General features: G+C 63.3%; 1 protein-coding gene across 2 annotated transcripts; it reads left to right on the top strand.

Annotated features, from left to right (window-relative positions):
• The first annotated feature begins 69 nt into the window (after positions 1-69).
• MBD3 (methyl-CpG binding domain protein 3) lies at positions 70-10179 on the top strand. 2 transcript variants are annotated; one of them, XM_031438156.2, is made up of 7 exons: positions 70-292; positions 4837-4996; positions 5628-5765; positions 6538-6628; positions 7044-7221; positions 8508-8708; positions 8825-10179. In XM_031438156.2, exons 1-6 carry the CDS (start codon positions 279-281, stop codon positions 8701-8703), a joined length of 777 nt encoding a protein of 258 aa, XP_031294016.1. In that variant the 5' UTR covers positions 70-278; the 3' UTR covers positions 8704-8708; positions 8825-10179. The 2 variants fall into 2 exon arrangements, with proteins under 2 accessions (XP_031294016.1, XP_031294015.2); XM_031438155.2 differs by having other exon boundaries at positions 246-388.
• The last annotated feature ends 1576 nt before the right edge of the window (positions 10180-11755 follow it).

Below are 11755 nucleotides of genomic sequence, written 5' to 3'. Positions count from 1 at the left end.
GCCTGCGCGGCGCCTGCGCAGCACGGGGCCCCGCGCGCGGGCGGGTGGGCGGAGCGGGCCCCCCGAGCGGGGGCTGGCGAGCGCGGGGAGGGGGCCGAGAGGGCGGCAAAGCCGGCGCGCGCCTAGCTGGGGGCGGAGGGAGGGGGCCCACGGGCCGGAACAGCCGTGGCAAGTGGCGGCGGCAGCGGCAGAGGCAGCTGAGGCAGCGGCGGCGAGCGGGGGTCCGCGCGGCGGCGGCGGCGGCGGCGGCGGCGGCGCGGGCCGAGGAGCCGGGCGCGATGGAGCGGAAGAGGTGGGAGTGCCCGGCGCTCCCGCAGGGCTGGGAGAGGGAAGAAGTGCCCAGAAGGTCGGGGCTGTCGGCCGGCCACAGGGATGTCTTTTACTATAGGTGAATGAACGTGCCGGCCGGGTAGGGCCCCAACGGGCGCCTCCCAGCGGCCTCTGCGGCGGCCTGGGCGTCCCGACCCGGGCCGCGGCCTGGGCCCCGCGCGTGCGTCGTGCGTGCGTGCGTGCCGGCGCGCGGCGGGCGTCTGGCCCAGTGCGCGTGCGTGCCTGGCGTGTCCCAGGTCCAGTGCGCGTGCGCACCCCGTGCGGCCGCATGGCCCTGGGTTCGGTTCCGGGCAGGCGGCGCCCTTTGTTCGGCGGCCGCAGGGAAGCGGCCGGCTGGGCGAGGAGCCCCGGTGCGGGCCAGACGCCGCTGGGAGGCGGGGGTGGGGGCTGGGCTGTCCCTTTTATCAGCATGGGGCGTTCCCGGGTCGCGCGCAGCCTGAGGCGGGTGGCGAGCCGGGGTTTCGAGGAGCAGGGTTCGCTCTGGGGGGTGGGAGCGCTGCCTAGGAATGCATGTCCCTGGGCCTTTCCCAGGGAGGCCGGTCTCTGGGGCTGCGTATATTTTAAGAGCCTCTCCTCCCCCACCCTTGGGCAGGTTCCGAAACCGCCGCCTCTCAGTGGTGGCTCGTGGCCCCTTCAGTCGCAAGACGGGGGATGGCTGCACTTGGCCTGGGCGAGGTAGCAGGGACCGCTCCTCCCTTGATGGAACAAAGAATTAGCAGGCAGCTGGAAGCCCAGTCCCAGAACGTCGGCCACCTGCTGTTTGCCTTTTCCTTCCTTTTTTTTCTTTCTCTGACTGATGGAAGATGCTTTTGTTTCTTAGCCAGCTTTGATGGCTCTCTCCGCTTTGCTTCAGGACCCTGATGAAAGGAAAGCAGGCAGGACACCTGCCACGTGCTGAATGCCCGCCAGGTGTTGGGGGTTGTGCAGCAGGTCCTGGGCCTTTGCTAGCCCCGTTTGAGAGGAGGGAAAGGACGGCAGCCTGTTCAGGATAGACTCAGGATCTAGTCTCCAGGATTGGTGGAGGGAGTACAGTCTGCATCTCTTAGGGACACGATTGTGTGTCCCCTTCATTGCAGCTGTCTATGACGTCACGCCTTCGCTGTCTGCTTAGAAAACCTAAGTCCTTGTAGTAAAGTTCTCCTGGGCTCTTGGAGGTTCAGGCTAGGAACCACTTGTCCTCACTTAATTCCAAGCACATTTATGTGCTCACTTCTTCCTTTTAGAACTAAAGACAGATTTCTCTGCCTCTAGTTATTTGTTAACTTAACAGACACCTCTGCAGTACCTGCTAAGTGTCTGGTGGTGTGGGGTCCTGGCCATTCAGTGGGAAGAAGACCGGGGCCCTCCCCTCCTGGGTGGCAGCTGATGACCCAGGCGTCACCCCACAGTTACAGGTGATGACATGGGAGGGGTGCAGGAGTCTGAGGGCAGCTGATGGGGGCACCTGGTTGAGCTGAGGCAGCCCAATGAGCGCCTGTCTGCGGTGCTGACAGAGCAGAGCCCTGGCAGGAGATCCAGGAGGAGCCGTCCAGATATCCCAAACAGCCTGTGCAGAGGGTCGGGAGCTGAGCCAAGGCCGGTGTGGCTGGAGTGACCCAGACCATCATCACCCACCTTTCGTCTCTACCTGCCTGGTCTTCTCAGGGCCTCAGCCTAGTGGGACACCACTCCAAGGCCCCAGCCCTGAGCATTAGGGTCTAGTGATAGCGAAAAGCTCCAAACGGGCTGGACAGATGAAATCACAGGTTTCCCATGGCTCCACTGAGAAGTGAGGGCCTGAGACAGGACAGCAGGGCTTGCAGGGTCCAGTGCCACTCCTAGGTCTGACCTGTGACTCTCCGGTCCCACCAGGTGGAACGTCTAGGGAAATGTGATACGGAGCCCATGGTGTTTTCTGGAAAGTGGGTCCTTGGCCCTCTCACCACCCACTGGCCACCCTGCAGAGCCAGGCGACTAGGCAGGAGCACATGTGGTTCTCTTAAATGCAGATGGAAGGCAGGTCTCAGGCCATTGAGTCAGACAGACCTGGCTTGGGTCCTAGTGCTGCCTGCAGGCCTGTGGAGCCTTGGTGTCCTGGTCCAGAGAGTGGGAGGGAGCAAATGTGTTCCTTGCAAGATTGTCACCCTGGAGATGTGGTGTGACCTCACAGACCGCCCTGTGGGCACTGACCCACACCCCTCCAAGTGGGCAGTCTGGTCCTCAGGTTTTGATCCAGGCTCTGGCGGCCTGGGAGGTGGGGGTGGAACATCTGGTTGCAGCTGTGCATTTTCTTTGGGAAAATAGTCTCCCTGCCTGGTATATTCAGTTGGACAAGAAATTGAGCACTTGTGGGAAGTTAGGCTCAGCTTGGCCATGACCGGCTGCATCTTGCCATGTGGGGCTCACTGGGCAGCGCAAGGGACAAGCCTCCTGACCGGAGGGGTGTCAACACCCACTGCCCCTTCCTCCTGGGGCCCAGGCTGCCTTTCAGTCCTGCATCCGTCTCAGGCCCTGGGCTCCATGCCGAGCACTGGCTCCCGTCCCCGAGGCCAGCCAAGCTCCAGCCTGGGAGGTTCTGATGTCCACAGGCCTTCAGGGCATCCCTGACTCAGCCCAGAGCACCCTCCAGCCCGGGGCTCCTGGCTGCTTGTCAGTACAGATCTGCAAAACCGGTCTAAAAATTGAGATATAATTCACATTACATACAATTCACCCTTTAAAAGCGTCCCGCTCAGCAGTTTTGGGGCTGTTCACACAGTTGTGTCACCGCTGTCTAGTTCTAGGACATTCGCAGTGCCCCAGAATGAGCCCTGTGCCCCTTAGCGCCCCTCCCCCGGCTCCTGGCAACCCCCAATCCACTTTCTGTCTGGGGTTCATTTTTTAACACCTTTGTCCTGGTAGGAGTCACATGCTATATGGTTTGCCTGAGTACACCGTCACCGCTGTCCCCGTAGAGCAGCTTCCTCAGCCTAAGAGGAGCCCCAGACCTTTCACTGTCACTGCTCGGCACCCCATTCCCTGGCCTGAAGCCCTGCTAACCTGCAGTCTTTATTTCTGTCTCCCTGTTCACATCCATCATTTTAAGCACAACAGCAGCGGATAGGGGTACTGGAGGCAAAGAAACGCAAGGAGTGTCTCTTGGGGTCCTTTCTGTCGCCGTACCTGAAGCCAAGTGGGGACCCAGGGTCCTTTCTGCTGCTCCAGGCACGCGGCTCAGGTCACACCAGCCAGCACAGAGTGTGGTAGAAAAGAGGCTCTTCCACCAGAGTCCGGGGCTGTGGTGGGGGAGCTCCGAATCCCCGGCCGTGGGGGCTGCCTGTGCTGGGCGCCTGGTCCCTGGCCGAGCCACTGGCCCGGCCTGGTGGGGCTGTGATGGGCTCCACACTGCCCTCTACCATCCCTTGTCTGCGGAGCTGGAGGGGGCGTGCGCTTGCTTGAATTAGGGGCTCACCCTGAAAATTTTCCAGGGGAGGTCGACAAAACAAAGCTCCTTCTCAGCTTCAGGCTGTGAGTGACAGGGACGTCCTAGACGGGCGGGAGGCCTGCTGGGCGCCATGCAAGCGCAGGAGATGTAACGAGTGTAGTTAACTGGTGTCAGTGTGTTCATGGAGTTGTGTGGCCACCACTTCCGATTAGAAGATCTGTGACCCCAAAAGGAAGCCCCAGCCCCTGACAACCAGCAGCCCCCTGTGTCTGTGGACTGGCCTGTTCTGGACGTCTCACATCCATGGAGTCACACACTGTGTGTCCTGTGTCTGCTTCTCTGACTGAGCACCGTGTTCTCAGGGTCCGTCCGCGTGGTAGCAAGCATCAGGGCTTCTCTTCTTTTCATCAGTGCATAATGTTCCTGTGTGTGGAGGGACATTTGGGCTGTTTTCACTTGCCTGTTGTGAGCCCTGCTGTTGTGAATAATCAGGTGTCTTTGGACATATGTTTTGATTTCTTGAGGATACTTGAGGTGGTTGAATTGCTGTTTGACCGTTTACGGATCTGCCAGGCTGCTTTACGAAGGAAGCGGCTGCACCAGTCCCCTGGCCCAGCTGTCGTTGTTAACGTTACCGGGCCCTGTGCTGGTCACTTCCAGCTCCGAGCTCACTGAACACGCGCAGCAGCTGGAGGCCAGTGTCATTTCCTAGAGAGCTGAGCGCGCTGGGCCACAGGGCAGGCGGGGTCACAGAGCCGCTCCTCCAGGTTTATGACGCCTGGTTTCAAGCTTTCCCAGCAGGTCACACCTGGGCAGCTCTTTGGGGTCCTGGCCCCAAAATTTAACATGAGATTTTACAGCCCAGTCCCTAGGACAGAACCTCAACGCTGTAATCACAAGACCGCTGTTAGGGATCGTTCCTCAAATACCTGCTATACTTGGATCTTTTCTCAAGAACACAGCCTAATTCCACTTCTGGAATGTTCCAGAAGTGTCAGCCGGGTGCCCAGGGCTGGGCGCCACCCTTCTGTAGGTTGGGAGATGCGCTGGGGGACAGAGATGGCCCCAGGCATCCTGCCCACCACCCGCCCCTCTGTCCGCAGCCCGAGCGGGAAGAAGTTCCGGAGCAAGCCACAGCTGGCGCGGTACCTGGGGGGCTCCATGGACCTGAGCACCTTTGACTTCCGCACAGGCAAGATGCTGATGAGCAAGATGAACAAGAGCCGGCAGAGGGTGCGGTACGACTCCCCCAACCCGGTCAAGGTGAGCCCGCCCTGGCTGTGGCTCTGGCCAAAACCACGGTGGGAAGGCTGACCTCTCCCGGTGGTGAAGCGTAGCTGCTTGCAGAGGAAAGCTGGGCAGTTGTGGAAACGCAGGCAGAGGGGAATGCACCCACCACCTGTTCCAGGAGGGGCTGCGGGCAGGCCTCCCCACACCCCGACTTCCGGGGGTCCGCTCCCTTCCCACAATGGGGCCTGGGAGGCGGCAGGTCTCCAACCACGGCCAGTCCACACGTGGGTACCAGGGCCATGGTGTGTCTGCCAGTGTCTGAGGGACACATGTTCAGGGGTACTTTGTCCCCTATCCCTGCCCTGGCAGCAGAACAGAGCTGGTCGGGGTGCCCCCAGGACCATGCTCTGTGGAGAAGGTTGCAGGGGGTGGGGGGCAGGTGTGTGCCTGGTGACCCCGTCGCAGCCACATCATGGTCAACGAGTAGACTGGGCCTGGTGTTGCCTCCAGATCTATGGGTGCCACAGGGTATGCTGGTGACTGAGGAACATAGGGCCTGTTCCCCAAAGCCCGAGGGGGCACAGAGTCCTCGCTGAGCCGGAAAGCCCACTGCAGGCCCGCCCTGGTGTGTCAGGGGCCGGTGCCAGCGTGCGTGTCTCCCCAGGGCAAACCCGACCTGAACACGGCCCTCCCGGTCAGGCAGACCGCGTCCATCTTCAAGCAGCCAGTGACCAAGATCACCAACCATCCCAGCAACAAGGTGAAGAGCGACCCCCAGAAGGCCGTGGAACAGCCCCGGCAGGTAAGCCCAGATGCACGCCCTGGCCAGTCCCAGGCAGGCAGGCCCCGCTCCAGGTCCGCGGGCCCAAGCCCCAGTGCTGCGGTCAGGGCGGCCCACCCCAGAGCCTGGTCCCGCAGGAAGTAGGGCTGGCCCACCAGGCATGGGCACAGGGGCTGCCTTTGGCCCGCTGGTCTCTTGAATGGGTTGATCCATTTTATTGAGAATGTTATTTAATAAGGTTCTCCAAGTGCAGTTTTGTAAGTTGCCTTTCAAAACCCAAGAGTCACCCGTGATTCCACGTGTATTTATGAGAACCCAGGAGGTAGCGGGGTGTGGGATGCTAGGTAACTGTCCAGAAACCCGTGCACCTGCCTCTGCCTGTCCCCCATTGAGTAACCCCCCCTTAGATTCTCTCCCTGAGGTCTCAGGGTGAAGCCTGAGGCTGCGGGCTTGTCGCACCTTCCAGGGGCTCCGGGGCCCCCTGTGGCATCAGGCGGTGGTCGTGGACAGTGGCTCGGCCCAGGTTTGAGGTGGGACCTGCAAACCCTCAACTTCAGTGTGAAGGAGAACCCCAAGCCACCTGGCAGCAAGGCTGGTCCTGGGTCTTCGTCCTGCCAGAAACAGGCTGACACTCCTCCGCCTGGGTGGCCCGGCCGTGATGGCCCCTGGGCCCTGTGCACCCCCGTTTCCCGGTCAGGGCTGTGAGCAGCCCCAGGGAGTGTAGGGTCAGCGGTCACATAGGGCAGGCAGCCTGGCCATCTTGTCAGCCTCACACCTGTCTGTGTCGCTGCAGCTCTTCTGGGAGAAGAAGCTGAGCGGCTTGAATGCCTTCGACATTGCAGAGGAGCTGGTGAAAACCATGGACCTCCCCAAGGGTTTGCAAGGTGACCTGGCTGCCCAGGGCAGTGGCGTAGGGTGGGCGTCTGTGGCCAGAAGAGTGACCATTAATAAGCTGGGCCACAGGGAGAGACAGGGGCAGAGGTCAGCAAGGGCAAGGTGCCCCTGCTCCCTTTAGCCTGGGACCAGCTGGTGAGCACTGACCCTGCAGATGGTGCGGGGTCAACCACACGGCTGGTGGCGGTGAACCAGCAGGACGGGGTGGGTCTCAGGGCCCTGAAAAGACCCGGGGGTCTGGTCCTGCTTCTGTGCTGTGAAAACAGCCCTGCTGTCACTGGGAACTCAGGGCTTGTGCCTCGTGGGAGTGACTGCAGGCCCACTCCTAAAGAGGGTGTGGCATGGAGTCTGGGGCTAAAGGAGCAGGGCGGGCGCCCCGGTGACCACCCTCCCATTCTGCGGCAGGCGTGGGGCCCGGCTGCACGGATGAGACGTTGCTCTCGGCTATCGCCAGTGCCCTGCACACCAGCACCATGCCCATCACCGGGCAGCTCTCGGCCGCCGTGGAGAAGAACCCCGGGGTCTGGCTCAACACAGCCCAGCCGCTCTGCAAGGCCTTCATGGTGACTGACGAGGACATCAGGTAGCACCCGCCCTCCCTGCCTCCCTCCCCCGGGCTTGTGCCCAGGGGTCTCCCCACCATTGGGCCCCTCCAACGTGTCCAGGGTGTACAGTGGCCAGGGCTGCAGAGAAGCGTCTGCTGGGCGCTGCCTTCATGACAAGGGCTCAGTTCAGTCTGGCAGACACCTTCAGGGCTGAGGCAGCCTCACTGCGGCAGGGTTCTTGGCAGTGGGCAGTGCTCTCCACATGGGCGGCTCGCCTCTGCCAGGCTCTGCGAGGGTCGAGCCCACCGCTGGGGCACGTGAGGCCTTGAGGAGGACTGGAGGGCCTGGAGGACGTGCAGGAACAGGGAGGGTGGGGTCGGGGGAAGTGGTACGTGCCCCGGGCCTGGGTGCTGGGCCTGCACTGGTCAGGACCCTGTGGGTGGTGTCCAGTTGCAAATGGAGCTGTCTGGGGAGGGCTTGCAGAAGGTGGCTGGAACTGGCTCTGGTCAGGAGGCATCTAGGAGCACCGAGACGGTGGGACGCGTGTCCTGTGGGGCTCTGAGCCCTTGGTGCCCTGCTGAGATGAAGAGTTGGGGCTCCGGCACCCTGTGCAGGGGCAGCAGGGCGGGGTGGGGCCCTGGGAGGTGGGGGCGCCGGGCTGAGACCGCACCTCTGATAGCTCATCCCAAGGGAAAGGGCAGGAGAGGGTGTTGAGAGCATAAGGAAAGAGAGCTAGGATGGGTCGTTAGGGCTGCACTGAAATCCTCAGAATGGAAGCCGGCCCTGAAGTGAGACATGCAGGCCCCAGGTCTGGAGGAAGACGGGTGCAGCGGGCGGGGCCCCCACAGGGCTGACGGGAGGGCCAGGCCGGCACAGACACAGACGTCAGGTCCACGGCATGAGGCTGCAGGGCAGGGGCCCAGCAGTCTCACTGACTAGGCTGATGGCAGCTCTCTCGGCCTCGGTGACGGAAAACAAAAGCAGGGACAGCTCATCTCTCCTATGAGGACCCATCACCCCAGGATGAGAGATGCTCTGGCTAGACTTGAGGGCCCGACATCTGCTTGTCTTTTTTCTTTGCAAACCCCCTCGGGCATCACAGGCACCAGCCTGGACCAGGGACAGCGGCAGACGGGGGTGGGGAGGTCTGGGGTTCGGCCTGGCAGAGGTGGGGTGCGCTGTCCAGAAGGCCACGCCAGATGGAGAAGTGGGGCTCTGAGAGGTACTGGCCCTGTGTGTCTGCACGTCCTTCCATCCTGGCCTTGCGCCCTGGTCTCCCTGGAGACGGGGAGGTGCCCTGTCAAGCGGGTCCGTGCATCCCCAGGAAGCAGGAGGAGCTGGTGCAGCAGGTCCGCAAGCGGCTGGAGGAGGCACTGATGGCCGACATGCTGGCCCATGTGGAGGAGCTGGCCCGGGACGGGGAGGCGCCGCTGGATAAGGTGGGCGCCGACGAGGAGGAGGAGGAGGAGGAGGAGGAGGAGGAGGAGCCGGACCAGGACCAGGAGATGGAGCACGTCTAGAGCAGGTGCTTGGCAGTGACCGCAGGGGTCAGGGCTGGTCCGGGCACCTCCCGCAGAGCTCTGGTCTCCTTGGAGGATAGGCCTGGTCAGGCACTGAGGGCGCCCTCTCCTGTCTCCGCAGAGCCTGCCCCGCCCTGCCCTGCCCGCGTTGGGCCGCCTGCAGGCGCGGCCCTCCCGAGCTGGGACCAGGCTCGCTGGCCCGGCGCCTCCTTGCCCTGCCCAGGCGTGCCCTCCCCGCCAGGCCTCGGGGGCGCGGCTGAAGGACGGTCTCGCACCTGCCGGGCCCCTACGGCTGTGTTACTCTGAAGGGGCCAGGTCTGTAGGCACCAGTTGCTCCGCACCAGGCTCAGGCCAGCCTGGTCCCCGCAGCCACTGCCACCGGGCAGCCTGCGAGGTTCCCCGTGGGCCTGGGGAAGCATTTTCTGGAACGGTCTCACTTCCGATCTGTGCACGTGATGGATGATACTCCGGACCACGTGTCCACCCTTCAGGAGAGGGTGCAGGATGGCTCTCCAGTGCCCCGAGCTGGGCAGAGCCATGGCGACTCGGAGAGTACCCGAAAGCAAACGGCACAACCCAGACGTTTTCCTTCAATAAACCCGTGGTACAAACGAGGCTGGACGTCCACGTGGCTGCTTAAGCTTCTGTGTTTGCTGCACATGGACAGGACCTTGGCCTTTGAGCCTGAAAATCTCACTGTCTGCAGCCAGACTGGCCCTGCCTGAGGGTCAGTGCCCTGGATGAACTGCTTATGGCCGGGAGCACTGGTGGCCGGACTCACTGGGCCAGGGCTCCGAGGCAGTGCTGCTGTCCACCAGCCTCCAAGCCTCAGTTTTGCCTGGGAGGGCAGGACCAATGACGCCCAGCTGGTGGGCTTGGGGCCTCGTGCTGCCTGGGGCCCAGGCAATAGCCTCCGAGGAACGTTGGGCTGGGAGGCCATCGGGGATGTGCTGTTGACCCCCACCTCCAGCGCCAAGTGCCCCTGGTGAGGGGGGTGTCCACTGCTCTGAGTGGAGCCTGGGCCAGCACCCTCCCCTCGGTCCCAGGATGCCGTTGGGGTGGCCCTGGCACTCCGTTGGCCCAAAGACACGCCGTGGGCCAGTGCATCCCCACTGCCCAGCAGCCCTGCAGCCGTACTGCTGGGAGGGGCCCAAGTCGCTGCCTCCTTTGACCAGACACCCTGTGCTGTGGTGGGCCTGCCAGGCAGGGTGACAGTGGGAGCCCCTTGGGGCTGTGGCTTGCCCCTCCCTCCAAGGACACTGGCCCGGGAGGTTGGGCTGACCGCATCCTCCCAAAGTCAAAGCACAAAGCCCCAAGGACTGAGCACTGGTCTTTGGGGCTGCAGTACCCATGCCAGGGCCGGGCTGCCACAACCCCAGGAAGGCCCCTCGGCCCAGGCTGCAGCACTGAGGGGAAGCCTGGTGGAGCCGCGGGAGGCCCGTGTGCAGTGCTGAATAAAACACGTCCTGCAATGTGGTCTGGGGTCTCGGTTTATCCGAATCCCGAGCTTTTTGCCAGTGCCAGGGACCTTCTTGCACTGGGCTGGAGGACAGAAGGGGATGGTGGGGGGTTGACCTCTCCGGCGGGGAAGGGTGGACAGTGGTGTTGGCTTGCAAGCCAGGCCTACAGGCTCCTGGGCTCCTTTGGAGGCCCCCTGCCTCCTGAGAGACAAGGGCCTGTCCTAGGTCTCCGGGGTGGGGTCTGTGCCAGGTGCCCAGCAGAGGGACGTCTCCAGCCCAACTTGGGGCCCGGGGCGGGGGCAGCTGAGCTGGGCCTGCAGCCCCCAGGCGGGATCCCAAGGATCCTCCTGCCCTCAGACCCTGTGGCCCCCTGGGCCACTGCTGACAGTGACTGGGGAGGGGTCCTGAGGACATCAGCCACACCGGTCCCCTCTCTGCCACTCCTGGCCCGGTGGTCACTGCAGACTTTTATCCTACCCTAAAGGCTGGGGCCACGAGCTGGGAGGACCCTGGCCCCTCACCCCACCAGCCACCCTGGCCAGAGTCTGCAGGCAGCAGAGGGTCTGCCCTGCCCAGGGGGTACGGCCCCTCCCCGGCTGCCTGGACCCCCATCCACAGCTGCTCAGGGCCTTGGTTGCCAGGATCCCTTCCCCCGACTGAATAGGGGTCTCTGTCTTGCTCCCACCCCCCAGCGGCCCTTCCATGTGTGTTGTCTCTACAGGCAGCCCCACCCACCAGAATTAGCCTCAGTTTCCACAGGGGAGACAGGCTCATTTCAGCACCTTGCCTGGGCCACCAACTGGGAAGAGGTCAGGTCTGGCTGAGACCTTGGGTCTCCCTGACTCCAGTGCCCACGCAGCTAACCAGGCCCAGCCTCCGGCCACTGCGAGACTGAGTGACCACTGACCTCGGGACCCCGGAAGGTGGGGCGTGGCCAGGCTCCTGGGTGGCTCAGTGCCTGGCTGATGGGTAGGTGCCCCCCGCCCGCCCTAAAGCCCTCCGCGCTGCCACTTCCCTAGCTCCAGGCTCTCCTGAATTTTCTCCAGAGTCCCCCACCAGCAGCGCAGCTCCAGCACCTCCAGTGCCACTTGCTGGGCAGCTGGGTTTCTGAGCCACTGGCCACCTGCCCGTGTCCTTTAACTGGTGCGCCGCGGCCCGTCCAAGGGGACCCAGGAGTTTCTGACCTACTCCTCACTCTGCTCTGCTTGGCCCTCTGGGACGCCCCTCACCTGCGTCTCCTGGGGCTGCTGTAACGTCACCATTGATGGAGTGGCGGAAACAACACGGCTTTGGAGTCAGGAGTCCAGCTCGGGCCCCACGGGGCTCAACCCAGGCCTGGGCAGGGCTGGTCCCTCCGGAGGCTCCAGGGAGAAGCGGCTCCTGCCTCTTCCAGCTTCTAGAGGCGCCGCATCCCTGGCTCGCGGCCCCTCCCTCCATCCTCACCGCCAGCAGCGCAGCATCTCCTGTCTCTGTGACCCTGACCTCCCCGCCTCCCTCTGATGAGGACCCTGTGAGGACACGGGTTTCCCCCGGGGAATCCAGGGTCACCCCCATCCCAGGGGCCTTAACTTAATCCCACCTGCAGTGTCCCC

The sequence above is a fragment of the Camelus dromedarius genome, chromosome 27 (genome assembly GCF_036321535.1).
Source record: "Camelus dromedarius isolate mCamDro1 chromosome 27, mCamDro1.pat, whole genome shotgun sequence".
Taxonomy (NCBI): Eukaryota; Metazoa; Chordata; class Mammalia; order Artiodactyla; family Camelidae; genus Camelus; species Camelus dromedarius.
Note: the sequence above shows the minus strand (reverse complement) of the source record. Positions and strands in the feature narration are given on the sequence as shown.

Excerpts from the sequence above, each read along its gene's own strand:
- MBD3 (XM_031438155.2), top strand. The coding sequence starts at position 279 with ATGGAGCGGAAGAGGTGGGAGTGCCCGGCGCTCCCGCAGGGCTGGGAG. Across the intron at positions 389-4,836 it reads AGGGATGTCTTTTACTATAG|CCCGAGCGGGAAGAAGTTCC; the intron begins GTGAATGAACGT and ends CTCTGTCCGCAG. Across the intron at positions 5,766-6,537 it reads CCGTGGAACAGCCCCGGCAG|CTCTTCTGGGAGAAGAAGCT; the intron begins GTAAGCCCAGAT and ends GTGTCGCTGCAG.